This window comes from Piliocolobus tephrosceles, chromosome 4 (genome assembly GCF_002776525.5).
Source record: "Piliocolobus tephrosceles isolate RC106 chromosome 4, ASM277652v3, whole genome shotgun sequence".
Classification (NCBI taxonomy): domain Eukaryota; kingdom Metazoa; phylum Chordata; class Mammalia; order Primates; family Cercopithecidae; genus Piliocolobus; species Piliocolobus tephrosceles.
In genome coordinates this window covers 19,327,679-19,352,536 of record NC_045437.1, presented here as the reverse complement: position 1 = coordinate 19,352,536, position 24,858 = coordinate 19,327,679, and the positions used below count along the sequence as shown (strand labels likewise).

Here is a 24,858-nt window from a genome sequence, read left to right as displayed (position 1 = left end):
TCAGTTTTTATTTATTTGTTAAAATTCTAGGGCTGGACGCGGTGGCTTATGCCTGTAATCCCAGCACTTTGGGAGGCTGAGCCGGGCGAATCACCTAAGGTCAGGAGTTCACAGCCTGGCCAACATGGTGAAACCCCATCTCTACTACAAATAGAAAAAATTAGCTGGGCATGGTGGCAGGCACCTTTAATCCCAACTTCTCAAGAGGCTGAGACAGGAGAATTACTTGAACCCGGGAGGTGGAGGTTGCAATGAGCCAAGATTGTGCCATTGTACTTCAGCCTGGGCAGCATGAGCAAAACTCTGTCTCAAAAAATAATAATAATAAAATAAAAATAAAAAATAAAAAATGCCATATTCAATTTACTGGGTAAATGTGTGTTTAGTTTTATAAGAAATTGCCAAACAATCATATTTCTACCCACAGTGTATGAGTGACCCAGTTTCTCAGCATTCTAAACAGCAGTTACTGTCACCATACTATTTTATTGGTCTATAATTTGAAATCTCTTTTAGACATAACACAGCTCTCATCCTCTGAGGATGGATAATTGCAAGTCATATTTCTTCTTAGAGTCTCATTGTTAAAATACATTTTAGGGGTCAGAATCCTTCATATATTATACATATTTATGATCTCCTAATAAGGATTGTTAGGTGAACTTGGCATATTAATTCTATTTTCTAGGATCACTTGAAGACACAGAACAAGCTTTACCTAAAGTTGTGTCTGAAGTTCAACATAGAAGTACAAATTTTCTTTTCACTCTTGTTGAACAGGCTGGAGTGCAATGGCACAATCTCGGTTCACTGCAACTTCCACCTCCTGAGTTCAAGCAATTCTCCTGTCTCAGCTTCCCAACTAGCTGGGATTACAGGCATGCGCTGCCAAGCCCAGCTAATTTTTGTATTTTTGGTAGAGACAGGGTTTTGCCATGTTTGCCAGTCTGATCTCGAACTCCTGACCTCAGGTGATCCCCCAGCCTCTGCCTCCCAAAGTGCTGGGATAACAGGCGTGAGCCACCACGCCCAGGCCTAGAAGTACACATTTTCTAGTTGAACAGACATTAGGTCCTGAATCATTGACATCATTGCTAAAATAAAAAACTCTTAATTGTCAGTGCTTCCATATTCAAATACCAAAATGAAGACAAAATTCCATACAAGATCATTTGATTGTAAAAATATTTTTACTTGATAGATAACCCAAATTAGTAGGTAGAATTTTTCTAGTGACATGGAATAAAATATCAAGTATGCACTATTAGATGATTCATCAGGTACATTTTATGAATAGATGTGAATTCTTAGATGAGCATTCTTACCCACTAATTCTGCAATGAAGTTGTATATCCCTTAATATATGGTTGTCATGTTATACTTAGATTAAGTTTTTGTTTAGAAACAATTGAAATATTATATAAGTATATCTAATTATGCAAATTGGGTTTTAAAAAGTAAGCATAAAGGCATGAGCATACTACATTTGATAATTTTATTACCTCAAAATATAGTATTTTTAATGTTATAAATGAATTTATAATTCATTTTTATTATAAAAAATCCAGTGCAATGTTGGCACTGTGTACGAGACACTAAAGGAATGAGATTTGAACTTAGTAGACCAGTTGGCTGCACGCAGTGGCTCATGCTTTTAATTCCAGCACTTTGGGAGGTTAAGGGGGACAGATAACCAGAGATCAGGAGCTCAAGACCAACCTGACCAACATGGCAAAACCCCGTCTCTACTAAAAACACAAAAATTATCTGGGCATGGTGGAGGGCGCCTGTAGTCCTAGCTACTCAGGAATCTGAGGCAGGAGAATCGTTTGAATCTGGGAGGCAAAAGTTACAGTAAGCTGAGATCGTGCCACTGCACTCCATACTGAATGACAGAGCAAGGCTCCATCTCATGTCTCGAAAACGAACAAACAAAAAAACAAACAAAAAAAGAAGACCAGTTATGTGACTCATTAATTATGCAAGTAATAAATAAAAAGAATGTGTAACACAGAAAATGACTTGAATGGAGTGTTGTGATGTCATTGATACTTGAATGTCAACTCACCCACCTTCCCGACTTAATCACAAATCATTTCACCTCCATTTTTCAGAACAGTCATGAAACATGTTATATACAGCTTTATCATACCTCTGATTTAACTGCACAGTTAGTACCAATTTGATTTATTAGCACAAGCCGACCAAACCTTGGTTATGTTTTATTGCTTTTTTTTTAATGAAAATCAAAAGAGACCATTCACAATGTTACCAGCACATAAAGAACCATGTTAAAAAGTTTAAGACCAATATTATATTTTAGACTCTCTTTCATTACAGTTGACAGCAGGGAAAGAAAGCAAGTAATATGTTTTATACATACATTTAATTAAATTTACTAGGACACAACCATTACTGATCTCCATAGACATTTCACCATACCCATTTTCTGTGTTCAAATTAATCATATGCTAAATGCCATCACACACTAAAATTTGTTTTCCTGAATGCACAGGTACCTCTGTTCTACAGGTGACAGCTACTGATGCAGATGACCCTACCTATGGAAACAGTGCTCGGGTGGTTTACAGCATTCTCCAGGGACAACCCTACTTCTCCGTCGATCCTAAAACAGGTTAGTGTGTTTATGCATAACTTGCATGCAAGCGTTTACTACAGTAAATTATAAAGCAATGGTTTTTATTTCTAGATGCTCTTTTCCATCAGGTAGTGTGATTTTAACACATTTTAAATGTATCCTCACTTTTTCTAAAACAATGTAATGAAATAATTGAAAATAAATTAACCGCTTTCCCTATTATGTTAATTATCCATTATTTATACCCATGCAAGAAAATGTTACATATCCTTCAATATTTCTGTAATACTTTAATAAATAATCTCTGTTTAAAACAAATATGGCATATTACAAATGTTGAGTGAGATTTTCAAATATATTATTTGCTCTGCTTATATATTAGTTTTAATTCTTTGCTGAAGAGGGTAAATAGTTTTTTGAAATTTTCCTGCATAGATTTTGCTTGTCACATAAACTGTCAGATATACATACACACATATATATGTAAAACTGTATTGCATTGGGAGATTTATATTTCTTGAGTTGGCAATTTTTTCTAATGAGTAAATTATTCAACCCTCAATTACTATGTTATGTAAAAAAAATAAAATAATGCCAAAGACATAAATATTTTTTCAGGAAAAATATAAATCTGCTCTCCTTTTATTTTTTACTGGCCAGAACATATTATATCAATCATATCATAATTCATTATATCATATCAATTATATCCTGTCATATCAGGCCAAAATGGTAATGAAGGCTGCTTAATAATGTATTATAGGATTTGCGACAGCAGCATAATCCAAAAACCATAAAAAAGCAAATGTCCCCATTGACAATCAATTTTTTGCTAAAAATTGAGTTAAGTAAAACTCATTTTTAATTTAGACAAGTGTTCAGTAACAAATCTCAAGTTTTTCTAAAATTTTAAGGACATGCATATTTATGAGATGGATAAAGTAGAGCGAGATCTAGGATATTCCAGCAGCACCCTACGTCCTTCCTGACCGCGAGATGCATTCTGAATCAGATCAACATGTGGCATCTCCAAGTAAATGGCATAGCCACATAACTAATGCAGAGAGGAGCTATTTTTTTTTATCATAAATATCTCTTTATACTTCTATAACTATATAGCATATAACCCATTTTTCAGGGAACCCTGTTCCATAAGTCTACAGATTATAGATTTGTTTACCAATGTCTTATGTGAGGCACATCCAACTAAAAAGATGTTATAGATAAGCGCTTTCTCTCTAGCTAATACCAGGAGATTGTTTACCAAAAGTTTTGTCATTATCATGTTTACAAGAGGATTTGATTGGGTCCCTTGCCTTCTTTCTTTTCCTGGAGTGCTCCCACATGGAAATACACTGGCATGAATAGATCTCAGACATACTTGCTTAACTCTTTCTTTCTTTTTTGTACCTTAAAAAGAAAACAACGTAGAACATATATAGATATAGATATAGAAATGAAGAATATACACATGAATATATATATATCCTTATATGCATTATAATTATAGAATAGATTGTAATATGTAAAGTGAAAAATAGAAATAGGGATATAATAAAATAAATAACATAATGCAACTTACAATGAGTTTGAGACCTGCAGTTTCTGTTAGTTCCAAGGTATCACTTAATATTTAGGAAAACATGCTTATTAATCCAGTAATCTAAGTGGTGGCACAAAAATGTACATATTTATGATTACGCATTATTATTCCATTAGAAGAGCTTAGAATTAGTTGAGAAAGTTTGTCATTCTTTGATGGTGATATTTCACATTTTGTTCTATTTTCCCAATAATGATGTTTGCTTCAAATATAAAATAAGTATAATTCCTACCTTAAAATACTCATCTCCCTAGAGGAAAGAAACAGGGATACTATTTCAACTGCCTTGTTTAGAATTATACTAACACACATGCATGCACGTGTCACACAGGCATGCATGCATAAAGACACATGCACACAAATATATGACATTAGTCTATTAACGATGCCATACAAAGCCAAATATTTATTTATAAATAATGTTAGTTACTTAATAGCATATTGCTGTGATATAAACATCCTGTATGAATTTTTTAAAATTCTTTTATACTTTTTATGCATACAATTGGCTAACAAACGTCAATTTTGTGTGCCCATGTGTCTGAATGTGAATGTTTGCATATGTTTTGTGAGTAAATACATGTATGTGTATGCACTTGGATGCATAAATCAGGTCACTGAGAGTGATGTTCTAATAGTGTTGGACTGCTATAGCTTGTGATTTGGGGGAAGCAAATATATCAGTAACATAATATATAAATACAATGTGCATTCATTTATGTACATATATTACAGTTTAAGTGAGTACTTCATTAAACAACAAAAGTAAGTTTATCTCAAGTATAAATAGGCTGCTATTCAAATGCTGCTCTACACAATTTTCTTTGCTCTTGCATTTCTTTGTTCCTTTCTTCAGAGCTTTAATGTATTGAATAAAGTGCATGCTTCCACTTTGATATGTGTTAATATCAGTATTATACTGACTAATGCATCATGGGAACCTGTGATTATCTGTCCTACTAGGTCATTAAGGGGCAAAAGTGTTTTTAAAGATCTTTTAAATATGCAAATATCTTAGAGTTAGACAGTTTTCTGTAGAAAGTGCTAAGTGAGGTATAAAATAAAACATTCATTAGTCTTCACAAACAACACATTTGGCAATTTGTGCTTAAAAACCTGATTACAATGCTATTAAACATCCTCAGAACTAATGAATTTAGTTGAAATTGTGCAGAAAAATGACTGGAATAAGCTACCAATGTGCTGAAAACTGAAGAATCAGTTATGTTGGGTGGCATGTTCTATAAGAAGTATGGAAATAGTAGTCATTTTTAATGGTGTATATTAATAGTATCACTCTAATTCCACTCCCCTAATTAGCGTGACTCCATCTCAGCATGTTTCCAGTTATTTTCACTGAAGACCAATCATAATAAAACATAACTTTTGACACCTCAAAACGTAGACTTATGAGTGCTTATGAATAAAATCAGTGTTTGGATTGGCTTGTTTCCATGAAAGATAAATTTTATTAACCATTGTGATCTTCCAGAGACCTTGGCTTCCTATTTTGTAAACCATCTCTGAATAGCTGTATTCAGAAAATGAATTGTGTGGCTGTTGAGTTACTATGTGATATAGAATTTAAATTAATAATATCTGATTTTTTTTTACACTGAAATCTTATTTTATCAGTATGGTGAAACATCTTGTGAAAAAATTTATTGCTTTTAATGACTTTTGTTAAGATAATTATTTTATGATTTGTGCTCAATGTATACCAACAAAGGACGAATGTGCATTAAAAAGTGATGGTTTAACATTAACTACCATTTAAAAGGTGCAGGGGACTACGATGATAAAATATAAAAGACATGTGCTATTTCTGGCTAGATTCATTGGAAGAAAACATTTTTTTACAGTTATTAAAGAAAACATTTTACTATCTAAGAAAAGAGCTAAACCTAAGCAATGCATTTTGAGGAAGGCCAGTGAGTGAGAAGGTCATTTTAAGTGATCAGAAAATGAAATTCAAGAGAAATCTAGGATGATGTTCTTTATTAGCACCACTCAAATCTCAGTCCTACTTCAGTTAATATAGTGTAAACTGAGTTAAAAATAAATCAATATTACAAGGTTTCTGTGCCTCTTCAGAAATCACAAAATTTTTGACAGGTAGTGACTACAAAAACTGAATGATCAAATTCCTACATAAAGGACTTAGTTCCCATAACATAGGTCAGAGACAGAGCCAGAAATCTACCAGGTATCATTCCAGGGCCTTAGAAACAGAATGGAAACGTTCCATTTCATTATAGAATGGAAGACCAGTGTGTAGTTTTTAATTGGACATGAAAATCTCGTAATGCTCATTACCTGAGCATCAAGTGTCCATTTAATGATTCTCTGATTGCTGTTTCATAATTAAAAACTTAGGAACTACTTAATATTATTTTTGTTAGTGCTTATAATTTAAGCCATGCCTATACCTATTTCATACAAATATATTGAATCTTCCTGATGACCAATTCAGGAAGCCTGAAAACCTAAATTAAAACCTAATGTCAGGAAAAATAGAGGAGTATACTGTTTTACAAAATCCTAGTTAAGCCTTCCTTACAATTGTTGATAGTAGTCAGTATCAGCTCTTTTGACCCTAATTAACATGAAATGTATAAATCATTGATAGTCAATAATGGAGTTCATACATTTGTGTAAATGGTTCTCATAGTGGGTTTTTTTCACATGCCCGGTAAATACTACTAAGCCATTTATTTATTTTCATATTTGTATGTTTATGTTTTAAACTCATGTATCAGTTTTCATGTAATGTTTACATATCTTAATTAATGTAAGAATATTTACTTAGAAAATATAGCAGCTGAAAACATTTATTTTGATACATTCTACATTTAATTGTCAGGTACATAAAAATAGCAAGATCAGACAGGCTATCTTTATTTATATACAAAGAGCATACCACGTATTCTTTTATCAACACTCCTAATGTATTTCATTATTTTAATTTTTTGTGTTACATGATATTAAAAAGGAGTAGACATTGAACTTCAAATATTTCATCAGATTCTTTTGCATTAATAACATCTATCTCACAGGGACAGAACACTTAGCATCAAGTAAAATTCCCTATACCTAATAATGACTACCAGTTTCAAAGACACAGTCAGGTTATTATTTATTTGACGTGGCATTATTATAAATATAATGAAGAAACTGCTTACTTGGCCTTTCTTCCAAAGATTAATATACTATTTAGAGTCACATTATAGTTTAATTAATATGATATAAATATAGCATAAATTTAAATATTTTTTCTGAAATAGTAAGGCTTATTGCAAAAGAAGTTGGGGATGCTTTGTGTTAAAATCCTAGAACACTATTTAGTTGCTTAATAAATTGATCAAATTACTTAAGTTTTTTGTTTCTGTTTCCATGTGTATGAACTTAGAATGGTAATGCCTAAATCCCATGGGAAAATGAGGGCACTGCTCTTAGCCCAGTCCTTGAAAAAATATAGGACTCAAGTTATCTTGTCTCCTTCTTTAGGATTGACAAGTGTCGGGGAGCGGTGGCTCACACCTGTAATCTTAGCACTTTGGGAGACCGAGGTGGGCGGATCACGTGAGGTCAGGAGTTCAAGACTAGCCTGGTCAACATGGTGAAATCTTGTCTCTACTGAAAAATACAAAAATTAGTCAGGCGTGGTAGTGTACGCCTGTAATCCCAACTACTCAGGAGGCTGAGGCAGAGAGAATCACTTGAACCCAGGAGGCAGAGGTTGCAGTGAGCCAAGATTGTGCAACTGCACTCCAACCTAGGTGGTAGAGTGAGACTCCGTCTCAAAAAAAAAAGATTGACCAGAATTTCCAAAATTACTACATTTTGAATGATTATGAGAATTTGAAATAGTCTTATCTGAAGTAGAAAAAAAATGATTATTTTGTTTGAAAGTTTTTTAGTCGAAAATTTATAAAGGTAAGATACGTTATGAACTTACATGCAATTAAATTCTTTCTGAACATTTTCAAGAAATCTTTTACGAACACAATAAATAAGAGAAATATACCATTAGAAAATTGTGAATCTATAAGGAGACAAAAGTTAGGCAATATAACTTATAATCTATAAGGAGACAAAAGTTAGGCAATAAAATAACCAACCATTTATCTTCGAAATTGACAGTCTTGACTCAGAATAGTGTCTGTAGATGCCATGCTCTTTGTGAAACAACAGTCACTAATGCAGAGCTCTTGACCGACATTAACTGTGATTCTTCAAGATAATCTTTTTTTAACATTTTGTAGCAGAATTCAATAAGGTATAAAAATGAACTCAGTTGAAGACCTCAATGAATTTCATAGGATGTAATTGAAAACAAGGTTTTTCTACATTATTTCTCCAGTCTGCATAAAATAATTAAATTCATCAACATTTTTTGGTTCTCTATTTCCTCCCCAAATTTCTTTCATTTCATTTTTGCTCAGTGAGCAAAAATAATAAGTTTAGGAATGATTTCTCTATATGCTTTAAACAAACTATGTAAAACATCTTTAGAAGTCCTATCGATTTTATTTTTAATTTTATATAATTTCATATGAAAATCTATTTGACGATAGCTTTCACTTTCCAAAGTCAGTATATTTATTAAAAGTTAAGAAGATAAAATATTTAAATTGTGGTTTACAATATCTGCAGCAGATAAAGAAGATTTCACAATAGAATATGCTTTGTCAATTTATCTTTTTATAGCCCATTCCTATTGATAATAATAATTACAACAATAATAATTGCTTACACAAATGATTATGCAATAAGTCCTCATTTATCATTCATAGGTTCTTGGAAACTGCAAATTTTAAGCGAGATAAAGTATAATGACACCATATATTGTTTCCATCAGTGTTACAAGGAGATGAAGTAATGGAAACTACATAATTTAAGGACCTGCTGTATGTCCCTTCTCTTGTAATCACCATTTTAAAGAACCTATCAAGGACATTGAGAACTTATTGTAGAAACGTAAAAATAATTCTGTTATAGTTGACTAACAAAGAAAAAGAGTTAGGTAGTCATTATCAAAGCTAACTAATTTGTTCCTCTTGGAAAAAAAATAAATAGGTTCCATTTACTGAAAAAATAAAAAAAATCTCACTTTGTCTACTTTAGGAAAGAATTCCAAGTAGTTCCTGAACTGCAGCAGATTGTGTGAGGATAACAACACAAGAAAAAAAAAATGTCAACTTTAGACAGCATTTAAGAAATAAAGAGTTATTAAACTCCAGTGGACGTGAGTGGTTGTCTATTTAATATTGGTTTCTCATTTTGCCTGTCATATCATAACTCTGATTTCCTCAGGGTAGCAATATATGCAGTTAAAAATCTAGATTTTTCCAACCTCCCTGTATCTATCGACACTGCTCTGGCCAGTGAGGTCACTGAGGTATTTTAGGAAAATTTTGAAATCTTTATAAAGTTGACAATGCTCCCTCAATTGGCTTTATCATCTTCTAGATTTAAACATGCATTTGTGATCATATGACAACACGTACACAAAGAGAAAGTTATATGGAGATTGCTGAAGAAAAGGACCTCAATGAAGTCACTCCGATTACATTATGTTTATGTACAGATGCATACCCTCCACTAACTGATACCTGGGACCTTTGTGAAATGCTCTTTGCAGACATATGAATCACCTTCATAGTACAGTGCACTGCCCAGGCAGGTGTTGAGCTGGTTTCCTGAGAATACTTTTCATTACTTTCAACCTGAAATCTGTGAACCAGAGAGAGCACACTGCTCTCTCTCCATGAACAACCACTTTACAGTTACAGTAGCAATATCAAACTACAAAAAGACATTTTTCACACTGTTTGAAATATCAAAATTATATTAGGTTTGCTATTTGGGGGAATCAAAACAAAACTAAATGCATTTTTCTCTGATATTCCACTGATAATGCATATTTGGTAAATAATTTTATTCCCATCACAAAGTACCAAAGTACTTGTAGACACTGTAGATATCAGATAATTCTCCTACTCTGTGGCAAGATCATAGTGTCTTTTTGATATCAACAGAATAATATCTATCAAATTTAATTCCTATGCATATAGTTCTAACAAAACACAATTCTAGATCAGTGATCTATGCTAATCAAACTATTCATTGTAGCTCTAGATGAAACAATTAAGATGGAATTAGGTTGACTTGTACACAAGTAAATTTTATAGTATGTAAATTAAACTTACGAAAAGCTGTTAAGCAAACAGGGTGAGGAAACCACCTGAATCTACTCCTTCAAAAATATCAATTGTTTGTCAAAAAACTGACCAGCTGCTACCAGTAGGGTAAAAAAAAAAATCATCTAATTCACTATAGAATTGTAGTTACACCTTTACATATCAAAAAGATAAGAATCAATGTTGGTCAATTGTAGCATGTCTTATACTATTTCTTCCTAATAAAATATAAATTTATTTAATCTTCTTTTTTTGTGTGTGACCGCGCTCTATGCCTCCTGCATTTCGATAGTAACTATTGGGAAAAAAAAAAAAAAATACCGGGAATGATTGTTTAGCCAATAGCCTGGCAAATGTATTAGCTGTTAATACTAGTTAATTTATTGTCAAATATTAAATCAATAGATAATAGGAAACATTGCAATTGTGTTCTTTAGTCTTTAAACCTGATTAAACATAATTTGTGTTATATAATTACCAAGCAATTTGATTTTTCTTTCATTACTTTAAATTTATTCTGAGGTCATTTATCCTACTGCCACAGGATTAAATGTACTGCATTACCACTGATTTCCTTAGACTATCCACTAACCCAGTATCTTAGATATCTACAATGAAATCTAGAAAGCACTAGAATTTTATTAATGTTCCACAATTTTTACCACTATATATGCACACATATATATAGAAAATACACATATATACTTTTCCTATTATATATATTATATATAAAAAAATTTTATGCTCATACCTACTTCTGTATTTCAACCAAGCACTGCTTCTGTGTTATTTTTTCACTTAGGCTATTCCTCTTCCTGGCATGCCTTTCCCAGGCAAATTTACACTTCAATGGTTGATTCCCTGAACTCTGGGAACTAACCTCTGATCTTTGAGTAACGTTTTTTTTTTTTTTTTTTTTTTTTTTTTTTTTTTTTTTTTTTTTTTTTGAGACGGAGTCTCGCTCTGTCGCCCAGGCTGGAGTGCAGTGGCCTGATCTCAGCTCACTGCAAGCTCTGCCTCCCGGGTTCACGCCATTCTCCTGCCTCAGCCTCCCGAGTAGCTGGGACTACAGGCGCCCGCCAACACGCCCGGCTAATTTTTTGTATTTTAGTAGAGACAGGGTTTCACCGTGTTAGCCAGGATGGTCTCGATCTCCTGACCTCGTGATCCGCCCGTCTCGGCCTCCCAAAGTGCTGGAATTACAGGCTTGAGCCACCGCGCCCGGCCCTTGAGTAACGTTTTTACATTCCTCCTAAAACGGCAGTAGCCCTTTTGTTCATATGGTGTTTCTTCTCTACTCTGAGAGCTCCATACAGCTTAAATACCGTAGATGTTACTGTTGCTTTCCACAGCAGGCCTCCCTGAGTGCTTTACATCCAGTAGCAAGTTTTTAATTATCTGTGTTTTCTTTTATTCCTATAAATTTGAGGGATACAAGTACAGTTTTGTTACATGGATATATAGTGGTGAAGTTTGGACTTTTGGTATAATAAGCACCCAGAAAATGGACTTTGTACTCATTAAGTAATTTTCCATTCCTCGTTCCCTCCCACCCTTCAGAGTCTCCGATATCTATATCCATGTGTACACATATTTAGCTTTCACTTATAAGAGAAAACATGTAGGATTTGACTTTCTCTTTCTGCATTATTTTACTTAAGATAATGATCTCCAGTTCCATCTATGTTCCTGCAAAAGATATGATTTCATTCTTTTTAATGGAGGAGTAATATTCCACAGTGTATATATGCACAGTTTGTTTATCCAGTCATCCATTGATGGATACTTACTGTATATTTGCTATTTTGAATAGTCCTCAATAAATATATGGATATAGATATGCTTTTGATACAATGATTTCTTTTTCTTTGGGTAGCAGTAGTAGTGGGTTTGCTGGATCAAATGGTAGTTCTATTTTGGGTTTTTTGAGAGTTCTCCATGCTGTTTCTCAGAGGTTGTACTAATTTACATTTCTAGTAACAGTGTATAATAATTCTTTTTCTCTGCAGTGTTTCCAACATTTACTGTTTTTTTTTTTTTTTTTCTTTATACTAAGAGCCATTTTGACTTGTGTAAGCTGTTATTTTTTTTCTTTTTTTTGAAGCAGAGTCTCGCTCTGTCGCCCAGACTGGAGTGCAGTGGCCGGATCTCAGCTCACTGCAAGCTCCGCCTCCCAGGTTCACGCCATTCTCCTGCCTCAGCCTCCCGAGTAGCTGGGACTACAGGCGCCCACCACCGTGCCTGGCTAATTATTTTGTAGTTTTAGTAGAGACGGGGTTTCACCATGTTAACCAGGATGGTCTTGATCTCCTGACCATGTGATCCGCCCGTCTCAGCCTCCCAAAGTGCTGGGATTCCAGGCATGAGCCCCCGCGCCTGGCCATTTTTTTATTTTTATTTTTTATTATTATTTTTTAAGATGGAGTCTCACTCTGTCACTCAGGCTGGAGTGCAGTGGATGGATCTCTGCTCACTGCAGTCTCCGCCTCGTGGGGCAATGCCATTCTCCTGCCTCAGCCTCCCAAGTAGCTGGGACTACAGGCTTGTGCCACCACACCCGGCTAATTTTTGTATTTTTAATATTTTTAGTAGAGACGGGGTTTCACCATGTTGGCCAAGCTGGTCTTGAATTCCTGATCAAGATCGAGTCACTGCACTCCAGCCTGGGCGACAGAGCAAGACTCTGTCTTAAAAATATATATATATATGTGGGAGGCCGAGACGGGCGGATCACGAGGTCAGGAGATCAAGACCATCCTGGCTAACATGGTGAAACCCCGTCTCTATTAAAAAATACAAAAATCTAGCCAGGCGAGGTGGCGGGCCCCTGTAGTCCCAGCTACTCGGGAGGCTGAGGTAGGAGAAGGCGTAAACCTGAGAGGTGGAGCTTGCAGTGAGCTGAGATCCGGCCACTGCACTCCAGCCTGGAGGAGGGAGCGAGACTCTGTCTCAAATATATATATGTATATGTATATGTATGTTTATATAATTGTATACATATATATACATACATATGTATATATGTATATAATTATATAAAATATATAATTATATATTATATATTGTATTATATATGGACTGCTATATATACATATATAGTATGTGTATATATAATATATATGGACTGCTATATAAGATATATATAATATATAGTATATATTATATATAGTATAGTATAGTATATACAATATCATATATAAATATCTTATATATAAATTTGTATATAATATATTTATAAATTTATATATAATATATATAATTAAAATATAATATAATATATAAAATAATATATATATAAAAAATATATATGGACTGCATATAAACACTCAGCCTTCTTTTCCACTAAACCTTATGTTGGCTACACAATATACCCTTATTCTCTATAGCATATATTTGCCAATAAAGTATACCTGCACAGTTCTTTCTAGGTTTATCATGAATATATTTTAACCATCAAGTCAAGATATAAGTTTTAAAGTTTTTTTAAAAATTACCTGGATAAATTTTTTAGATGAAAACTTCAGAGAGATGAAAAAACCCTATGCTTGGGCTGATAGTTTTATTAAAAACTAATTAAATTCATGAAATTGTTACCAGCAAAATACATCATCTTATTTGATAATAGAACAGTGCAATCAACCTTATCTTGATTTTTAGGTTTGAGGCTGCATTCCAGGTTTGATTGCTGATACTGAAGATGAACTTGCTCCTAAAGTTAATGACTCCCCTCACACACATAAAGAAATTTAACTTCTGGTTGCTGTAGCAGTCAAAGGTTGCTATACATAGTGCTTGCAATAAATTCTGATTGGATCCTTAGAGTTGAAGTTCTAGGAAGTGTCAACTCACACGGCACTAACCCATTCCTGATTGCAGTCCCCCAGGATGCTGATTGCAATGTAGAAAACTTTGTAAAGGACAAGGGCTGTGTGTCATTGTCAGCGAACTTTGGAAAAATACTTGTGATTTTATGACTATTTTTTATTACTGATTGTATGTCAAGCAAAAAAAAACCTCTAATGCATTTTTAGGCTCTTAATGCCTTCTAAATTTTACATAAAGTAGACTAGCTATTTCTGCTGTATAAGCAGATCACTAATCATTCATTTGGTCTCTTTCTGGGTAGCAAGTTGATACTTAATATTCAAGAGCCATGCATCCTTAGATTTAACACTGCAGTGATATTTTAAAAATTATCCTTTGTAGCAAAGAAACAACATAACCACAATTTATGCCCTTAACGTGTACTTGTTCAATAAACAAATCACCAGTTTGGAGACAGAAGGTCAATGCAGAAAAAAATATGAGTGTATCCTTCTAGCAAATTACTGCATTATTTGCTGTGCACACACAGAGACCTGGAGTGATAATTCTATTTCCCATCCCCCCTTTGACACATACAGGCATGCACTTCGTGCACACAATCCTGCACCAGAAAAGAAGACTCATGTGATCCCACAGGCAATCAAGTGGGATAGAGCGCAAAGCTCCGAGTTCCGTCCACGCTAATTATGGACCCTCCCTGTTTCAGGGACCATCCTAAGTGCTGCTGTACACTGTTCCCCAGATATAGAAAGGTCTGCTTTCATCTTAACGTTTTCTAGAAATCTTTATTGAAATGGAACCTGAGTCATCTAACCTTATCTTTTTTTCTTTTCTTTTTTTTTCAAGAAAGAGTCTCACTCTGTTGCCCAGGCTGGAGGACAATGGCGTGACCTCAGCTATGATCCACCAGTCTCAGTTGTCCTTGTTGTTCATTTATTCAACAAATAATCATTAACATTCAATAGACAATTAACTTTTATCTTTTATAACGTGCTGGAAACTCCAGGAGACAATAGGAACAAAAATATAAATACACACTGACACACACACACACACACAGAGTTTACTTCTGAATTAACTTGAGAATCTGTATACTGGACACTATAGTAATAAGATTTTAAAACTAGTGAATATATACATGAGCTCAAAAATATTAAGTATCTGTTATTATTGACTAAACTTCATAGTTAGCCTTAATTAAATCTTTGTAAGTGTGATTTAAGATATGTCCAAATTGCTTTTCTAATTTTCTTGGCAGAGGAAGTCTCTGAAGCAGAGGGAGGCTCCGCAATTTCACAATATGTGACCATGTGAAGGCAATCCTATTAGTTACCATTTTATCATTAATACTCTTTTAAAAATATTCAGGTCCCTAAATAGAGATTTTAACCCTATAGATTGGCTCTTTTATTTATTTTTCAGTAACCAATGATCATAACAAAGTTTAAAATAGTAGAGAGTTCTGGAGAAACACGCAGTTTGAGAAAGCCTAAAAATTTAGATTTGCCCTTATACTTATGTAAAACAATTAAATATACCATACACTAACTATTGAGAAAATTAGATCAATTGATGTTTTTGGAAAGTCTTTTTATTTGTGGAGGCTGAGTTTGTGTTTGTGCATCTGTTTTTTGTGTATATATGTGCACACACATAATTATGGATCTCAAATGTACAAAGCAGGGAAGTAAATGATAATGGTATCATTGAGATGAATTAAATATAATGTGAAATTGAACTTGATCCAGATTGTTTATCTTCAAGTTCCCTTAATATTATCTAGAGGCCTCCTCTCATAATGTTTTTAATTAGTTAATTAATTAATTAATTGATTTATATTTTTTGAGACAGAGTCTCACTCTGTCGCCCAGGCTGGAGTTCAGTGGTCCGATCTTGGCTCACTGCAACCTCTGCTTCTCAGGTTCAAGAGATTCTCCTGCCTCAGCCTCCCAAGTAGCTGGGATTATAGACACACACCACTCTGTCTGGCTAATTTTTGTATTTTTAGTAGAGACAGAGTTCCACCATGTTGGCCAGGCTGGTCTCAAACTCCTGACCATAAGTGATCCACCTGCCTTGGCCTCCCAAAGTGTTGGGATTACAGGCATGAGTCACCATGCCCAGCCTTCCTCTCATAATTTTTAAAGCATTTACAATGCCTTAGTTTGTAGACAAATTATGAATACAATTTGGAAAAGATTAAAATAAGATTCCAAAGTGAGGCACCAAGAATTTTCCAGAATGGATATGAAGAGTGGAGCAGTTTACTAATCATGTAGAAATAATGAAATGTTTCCCAATTAGAAATGTCCAAGAAAGATGCACTTCAGCTGTTTTAGATGGTTGTAATAATTGAATTCTTTAAACTCTTCAAAAAATTAAGTTGATTTAATCCTTTCACATAATTTATAAGATTATTTATTGTTTTAAATTTAAAATTATGGTCTATATTTTATTAATTCTAAAAGTGAAGACGGAAAAGTGAATAACTAACCACGCCTCTGATAACTATCTTTCTACTCTCTACAAACATAAGATCAGCTCTTTTTAGATCTTACATATGAGAGAGCACATGTAATATGTATATTTCTGTGCCTGGTTTATTTTATGTAACATAATAACCTCCAGTTTCATCTGTGTGGCTGCAAAAAAAAAAAAAGATTTTATTTTTTATGACAAAATAGTATTTTGTATATATAGCCATATTTTCTTTATACATTAATCCATTGATGGCCAGTTAGGTTGATTCCACAGTTTTGCTATTGTGAAGTCATTTGCTGCAATAAATATAGAGGTGTAGTTACACCTTTGACCTACTGATTTCCTTTCTTTTGGAAATATATACTTAGTAGTGGGATTCCTGGATAATATAGTAGCTTTATTTTTATGTTTTTTTTTTCTGGGAAATTTGCATGCTGTTGAACATAATGAATCTACTCATTTACATCCCAACTAACAGTATATAAGAATTCCCTAATCTCTGTATCCTCAACAAAATCTATATATATATTTTTTTTTCCATTTTAATAATAGCCATTATAACTGGGGTGTGATGTTATCTGTTTATCATTCTGATTTGTATTTCCCTGATGAGTAGTGATATCTAGCATTATTCTTATACCTGTTGGCCATTTGCATATCATTTTATTAGAAATGTATATTTTTCTCCTTTTCACTTTTTAATGGGATTATTTTTTGCATTGAATTATTTGACTTTCTTAAATATTATGACTATTAGTCATTTGTTATATAAATAATTTGCAGACATTTTATCCTGTTAAACATGTTGTCTCTTTATTCTGTTGATTATTTCTTCTGCTGAGCAGAAGCATTTTAGTTTAATATAGTCACATTTGTCTATTTTTTATTTTGTTGTTTGTGCTGTTGAGGTCTTAGCCATAAAATTTTGGCCTAGGCCAATGTCCTAAAATGTTTCACCAATGTTTCATTATAGTAGTTTTATAGTTTTGGGTCCCAAGTGTAAGTCTTTAGTACATTTTGAGTTGATGTTTGTACATGGTGAGAGAAAGAAGTCTAGTTTCATTCTTCTATATAGGGATATTAAGTTTCCTAGCACCGTTTATTGAAGACAGTCTCCTTTCCCTCAATCAGTGTTCTTCATACCTTTCTTAAAAATCATATGGCTGTAAATAAGTGGTTTTATTTCTGAGTTCTCTATTCTGTTGCATTGGTCTATGTGCCTGTTTTTATACTGATACTCTGTTATTTTGGTTACTGTTAGCCTTGTAATATATTCTGAAGTCAGGTAATATAATGCCTCCAGCTTTGTTCTTTTGGCTCAAGATTGCTTGATCTGTTTGGCCTTTTATATGGTTCCATATGAATATGAGGATAGACTTTGTTCTATTTCTGTAAAAAATGGCAATGGCATTTGATGGAAATTGCATTCAGTCAAGATTGATTTTAGTAATATGGTCATTTCAACAATATGGATTTTTCTTTCCAAGAGCTTGAGATGTCTTTTAATCTGTGTGTCTCCTATAATGTATTTTATTAGTGTTTTGTAGTTTTTATTTTAGAAGTCCTTCACCTCTTTGGTTAAATTTATTTCTAGGTATATTTATAGCTATTGTAAATGAGACTAGCTTTTTAATTTCTTTTTTAGCTAGCTGATTATTTGTGTTTAGAAATTACTGATTATTTGTATGTTGAGTTTGTATCATGCAAATTAATTTTTTAAATCTGGCCTAAGTGTTTCTTCGAAGAATCTTCAGGTATTTCTAAATATAAGATTACTTCATCAGCAAAGAAGGACACTTTGACTTCCTCCTTTCCAAATTGTCTGACTTTTATTTCTTCCCATTTTCTGATTTCTATGGCTAGGACATTTAGTACAATATTGAATAGGAGTTGTGAAAGTGGGCATCTTGTCTTTTTCCAGTTCTTAGAAGAAAGGCTTTCAGTTTTCTCCATTCAGTATAATGTTAGCTGTGGGTTTGTCATATATGACCTATAAGACGTGTTTTTTTCTATGCCTTTAGGAATGTTAGGAATGTTAATTGTATCAAATGCCTCTTATGTGCCTCTCCTGATGGACATAGAGTTTTTGTCCTTCCTTCTGTTATTGTGATGTATCATATTTATTGATTTGCATATGTTGACAATCCGTGTCTGCATCCTTAGCATGCCTTCCACTTTATCATAGTATATTGTCTTTCTAATTCACTGTTGGATTCAATTTGTTAATACTTTATTGAAGATTTTTGCATTTATGTTCATTAGGGATATTAACCTGTAGTTTTTTTTGTTATTGTGTCATTTTCTAGTTTTGATATCAGAGAATGCTGGCCTCATATAATGTGTTAGGGAGAATTCTCTACTCTTCAATTTTTGAGAATAATTTGAGGAATTTTGATGTTACTTTATCCATGTGGTAGAAGTCAGCTGTGAAACCTTTAGGTCATGGGCTTTTCTCTCTTTTGAGACTTTCTTATTACTGATTCAATTTTGTTAATTGTTCTTGGCCTGCTCAGGTTTTCTATTTCTTCTTAATTAATCTTGGTAGGTTGTATGTGTCCAGAAATTCATCTATTTTCTCTTGTTTTTCGATTTTGTTAGAATATATTGTTCATATTGTCTCTGTTTTTTTTGTATTTCTGTGGTATCAGTTGCAATGTATCCTTTTATGTTTCTGAATTTATTAATTTGGGTGTTTTCTGTTACTGTTTAGCTAGTGGTTTACTGACTTTGTTTATCTTTTTAAAAGATAAATTTTTCATTTGGTTGACTTTGTGTTATTTTTTCTCTATTACATTTCATTCTTCTCTGGTCTTTATTATTTCTATCCTTATATTAAGTTTGGTTTGGTTTTTGATACAAAGTTTTGCTCTTGTTGCCTAGGCTGGAGTGCAATGGTACGATCTCGGCTCACCACGACCTCCACCTCCCAGGTTCAAGCGAATCTCCTGCCTCAGCCTCCCTAGTAGCTGGGATTACAGGCATGTGCCACCATGCCCAGCTAATTTTTTTGTATTTTTAGTAGAGACAGGGTTTTTCCATGTTGGTCAGGCTGGTCTCGAACTCCCGACCTCAGGTGATTCGCCCGCCTCGGCCTCCCAAAGTGCTGGGAGTACAGGCATGAGCCACCATGCCCAGCAAATTTGGAGTTTTTTTATTCTTGATTTTCTAGTTTCTTGAAGTGGATTATTAGATGGTTTATTTAAAATCTTTCATTTTTTGATATAGGTATTTATTGATATAAACTTTCCTCTCAGCACTACTTTTGCTGTATCCAATAGGTTTTGGTGTGTTGTTTTTCATTTTCATTTGTTTCAAAAATAGGTTTAAAATTGTTCTTAATTTTCTCGTTGACCTACTGGTCATTCAGGACCAAGTTGATTGATTTCCATGCATTTGTATAATTTCCAAAGTTCCTCTTGTTACCAGCTAGTAGTTTTATCACACTGTGGTTTAGAAGTTACGTAATATTATTTTGACTTTGAAAAATGTGTTGAGGCTTATTTTGTGGATTTACATATATTCTATCCTGGAGAATGTTCCATGTGCTGATTAGAAGAATGCGTGTTCTGTAGCTGTTGGATAAAATGTTCTGTAGATTTTCGTTAGGTCCATTTGTCCTCAAGTGGAGTTTAAATCCAATTTTTTTGTTTGCTTTTGATTTTGATGTGTGTGTGTCTGTTTGTGTGAATTCTCTGCCTAAATGATCTGTTTAATGCTGAGAGTTTGTTGTTGAAGTCCCAACCTATTATTGTTTTGGAGTGTATCTCTCCTTTTAGATCTAATACTTTTTGCTTTCTATATCTGGTTGCTCTGTTTTGGGTGTGTGTGTGTATATATGTATACACACACACATATATACACACACACACACACCACACATATATATACACACACATATATATATATACACACACATACATTTATATATATTTGATCCCTTCATAATTTTATAATGACCTCCTTTTTCTCTTTTTACTGTTTGACTTACAGCCTGAAAGAGTGTACAGGTGCCAGCAGTGGTGGACGGGGCAGGGTGATTCCCAGGCCCTTGGGCAGTATGTTTTGGTACTGGACAGGTGGTGCCAAGCTGGGTGGGATTGTCCTCAGGCCTCCTGGTCCTGTTCACGGGTGTTAGCTGTGGCAGGCAGGTTTAGGTGGACCCCAGGACCACCAGCAGCAGTGGTGTGGGCAGATAGAGCCTGTTATTTGGGAATGGGTGACTGTACTGTGACCTTGCTTCTGGAGGACTGGGTCTTCTTTCTGTGGCAGAAGCCGCAGGTAATCAGCTCTCAGGCTCTGGGGAGTGCACACTTCATGCTTTGGAGATGGCGGCCGTGGCTGCAGCAGTGGCACCAACAGGGACATCTAGTCGCCAAGGTATGTGAAAGTGCACTGTGGCCCTGCCACTGCTGGTGGAGGTGGGCTTGCTTTCAGTGGCGGCAGTCTCAGGCAGGAGGGTTTCAGGCTCTGGGGAGCATGTGCTATGGCTTCCTTGTCCTATGCCAACCAAGTTTGCTGCATGGCCAATTCCCCAAGATACAAGACACTGTATACTAGAGTGCTGAGGACCCTGCCATTCCAGTGGGTGTAACTGATGTCATGCCACTGTGGTCCTCTGTGTGAATGTAAAACAGGTGTGCAAGGGGAGGAATGTCAGTGGACTCCAGTGATATGGAGATGCAGGGGCTGTTTGGCCTCAGAACAGGATGCATTCTGATGAGGCTGGGCTTTCACAATAGCTCTAGGATGCAATTTCTTATCTCTTAGAGGGTGTGTGGGACCAAGTGGAGCATCACTCCCTCCCTGTAGCAATGCCATCACACTTTCTTCAGGTAGCTCCCCAAGCCAGTCTCACAGCCTGCAGGCATCAAGGACCTCTCCACGCCTGGAACTGCAGGAGTTCGTGGTGGGAATTTGGATGGTTGTGCATCTCTCACAGCTGGTCACAGCCAGATTAGCTGCTTTGCTTCCCTCTCTTTCCATGTCACAGGTGCTTCCTGTCACTTCTTTGCTGAATTTCAGTATTACTTCTTAGATACTCTATTTAAAGTGACCATCCACTTGTTATTTTGGTTTTTCTTCCTGGAGGAGGTTAGTGCCAGATGCCTTAATCAGCCATCTTGAAACCATTCCTGTGTTGTAATGTTATTAAATTCCAATACAGTGTCCTTCACAAATTCTCAATACTAGCATATAATTTTTTTTTTAATTTTTTTGGTTGGAAAGATAGTTTGTTATATTTCTAGTTGCAATTACAAGTCCCATGTTTTATTGTCACATTATGAAAAGTAGTGATTTAATGGACTTGAAATACAATGAGTTCAGCTGTAAATCTTGTTCTAAAAACACAATGTGTTCCACAGTTGCAGAACACAAAACACATTAGCCACAAAATTCTACATTTGTTTACACACAATTTCATCCGAAAGAAACACTAGGTGAACATAGACAACTGCATCCCACTGAATACACAAAATGTATGTGTTTGTATGTGCGCACACACAGATAGGCATTTTAAACATCTATGCTGGCTATCTCATTGCATGTGTAATGAGCCACCAACATCCACATCTGGTGTTCCAACTTTCCATCAAATTTTGAACAACTTTCCTTCCATTACTTGACAATTCACAAGCGGTAACTCTTCCAAAACCTATCACATAAAAACTTCAGGTTTTTGCAAGGTAAGGTATCATATTTATTGTAATATTGATGAATTTTAAGGTACCATATTTATTGTAATATTGGTGAATTTTTAAATCAGTTAACATGTGGAAACTCTTTTGACCAAGTTCTTAAAGTTTATCTTATTTATCATAGTACAGAATATTTTAGTGTCATGCCCTTGACTCTATTTTTCCCCATAAATCCTATGATTTTTCTTTGAAATTTTTTACTGCATGCTGTTTTTTAAGAATTTGTATATATGTGGCATATCAGAACTAACAGTAATTATATCAAATACATATTAGTATCAATTAATGAATTTATTCATATTACAAGTATCCTGTCAGTTGACTACCCATACTTCTAGGAATTTATTAGATACAGCATACAATACTTTATGCTCACCATACCACTTTCTTCTTTCTGGCACATGTAGAATTTCCCATTCTCTTTTGCAGTCAGTTTGGGGCTATGTTTCAGATGGAGTGTGGAAGAAATTCTGTATATTCTGAGACTGGAACTTAAAAATATCCTATGTGATCCTCCAGCCACCTCTCCTGCTTCCATTGGTTGATTTGTCAGTGTCCATTCTGAGAATATCTCTCTTCAAAAAGATGGGACTGAACATCACACATTGTTTACACTGGTGATGTAACAGCACCAAATTCAAATGGGACAATGATGTAACAGAGAACTGGAATAACCAAGGGCGAAGGAGCTCATGAGTCAGGGAATTGGAAACTGGATCCAACCAAGGCATACTGCTTGGATGGATCTATATCTGTGGAGGAAATGTGGCCCTCCTGAGGATGCCACCCAAAGCACAAAGAGATGCAGAGGAAAATCCTGCAAATAATATTCTCCCATACAACAGTCTTCTGATAGTACCTCCCAGGAGGGAAAGGGTGGGAGACAGTCAGAAAGGAAGTTGCTCCTAATAACTAACACACCAAGGCAGAAAAGGGCTGGAAATGAAAACAACAAGAATAATAACCTGTACAGAGTGACCTTGGAACCAATGTGTCCCAGAATGTGTAGTCATAATAAAGGCAATTATGGTCCCTGGAGGGAAGGTGTCTAGTAGAGAAAAGGTGTCTCGTAGAGTCACCTGACCAGCACTGGACTGTGCTACAAATATATTTAAAAAACATTTAACATGCTAAGTCACTGAGGTTTCTGATTGTTTAGCTAAAACTGTTATAATTCATAGAGATATTTCATTTTTCCAACTTGACATTTATATTTGTATACTCATATAAATATCTGCTTCTGAGAGGGCCTTGATTTCTCTTTGGTTCCAGAGAAGTAGGTTAAAGTGCAAGATTCAGTTATGAAGCACATGATCTTTACAAATCCAATCAGTTGTTTCAGGTCAGGGCATGTCACGTAAGTCGTCCAATCAGAATCTTTAATTTATCCCTACAATATTCCTTCCTTTTGAACATGAATGAAAAAGTATGTGACTCTGGAAAATTTTGACAGCCATATTACAACGTGAGAAGTGTCAGGTTACAATACAGCTACCATAAAGCTGTAATAAGGAATGGAAAGATAGAAGTTACTTGGTGACATATTTTTGAGCTTTATAATAAAATAGGATCTACCTCTAGAAACTTCAATTGTAGGAAATCAACAAATATTATTTATTCTTTAAGGCAGTATTCTATGTTTCTGCCTCTCTCTTTCATTCACTTTTTATTTCTCAGAGTAAAAATATCTCCAATTCCAAATTACAGGGTTTTCAACTTTAGAAATTAATATTGTTTTTAAACATGTAGGTTTATTGAAGAAAATCTAAAAAATGTAGAAAACCCTAAAAATTAAATTAAAAAATCTATCTATCTGAAAAAAGCTATAGCCTACATATTCCTATTCTGTATTTTATTTATTTCTGTACATATATTTTAATATATATTATACATATAAATTTGGTTATATGGCTAAGTTGAACTTATTTTAGTATATTAAAAAATAATTATTATTTTAGTAATGACATTTTTTCCCTCAATTCTTTTTCTTTTAATTGGCATGTTGGTGTATATGTTAATACCTAATATTAAATATTAAATACAATTTTAATTCATATATATTTGGTAGAAGAATATATAAATTAAACACTGTGATTTTTAAATAAGATCATGTATGTATAGGATTCTGAAAATGATTAATGGATATTTGTGTGAAATGCAGTTTATATTCTTGCCTAAATTCCCCCATGGTTAAAGTGAAAATAGTAGACATTTGGCTATGATTTTTTTGCTAAAAATGTGAGGGATTTCTCAACTGGATGGGAAAATGGCATGAAAAACAAATAGAAACGATGGAAAGGAAGATCAAATAAACTGGGGCACAGAGAAGTTTATATAAAAGGAAATGATGACGAAGGTATAAAACAACTGTGAGGATTAGAGCAACTCAATCATCTTTCCTCATTCATTCATTATATGCCAGTTCCTAGTTCTCTAGAGAGTCTAGTTGAC

At 34.3% G+C, this 24,858-nt stretch overlaps 1 protein-coding gene across 9 annotated transcripts in view; it reads left to right on the top strand.

Moving 5' to 3' along the window:
• Positions 1 to 24,858, top strand: part of CDH18 (cadherin 18) — a 1,101,027-nt gene that overhangs the window by 864,543 nt on the left and 211,626 nt on the right. For all 9 annotated transcript variants that reach the window (XM_023218216.2, XM_023218208.2, XM_023218214.2 and 6 more), the window contains one exon: positions 2,516 to 2,635. Coding sequence is in view for 7 of the 9 variants with exons in the window: in XM_023218208.2 (XP_023073976.1) it covers positions 2,516 to 2,635 (120 nt within the window). In the remaining 2 variants the exon portion in view is untranslated. The remainder of the gene's footprint in view (positions 1 to 2,515; positions 2,636 to 24,858) is intronic.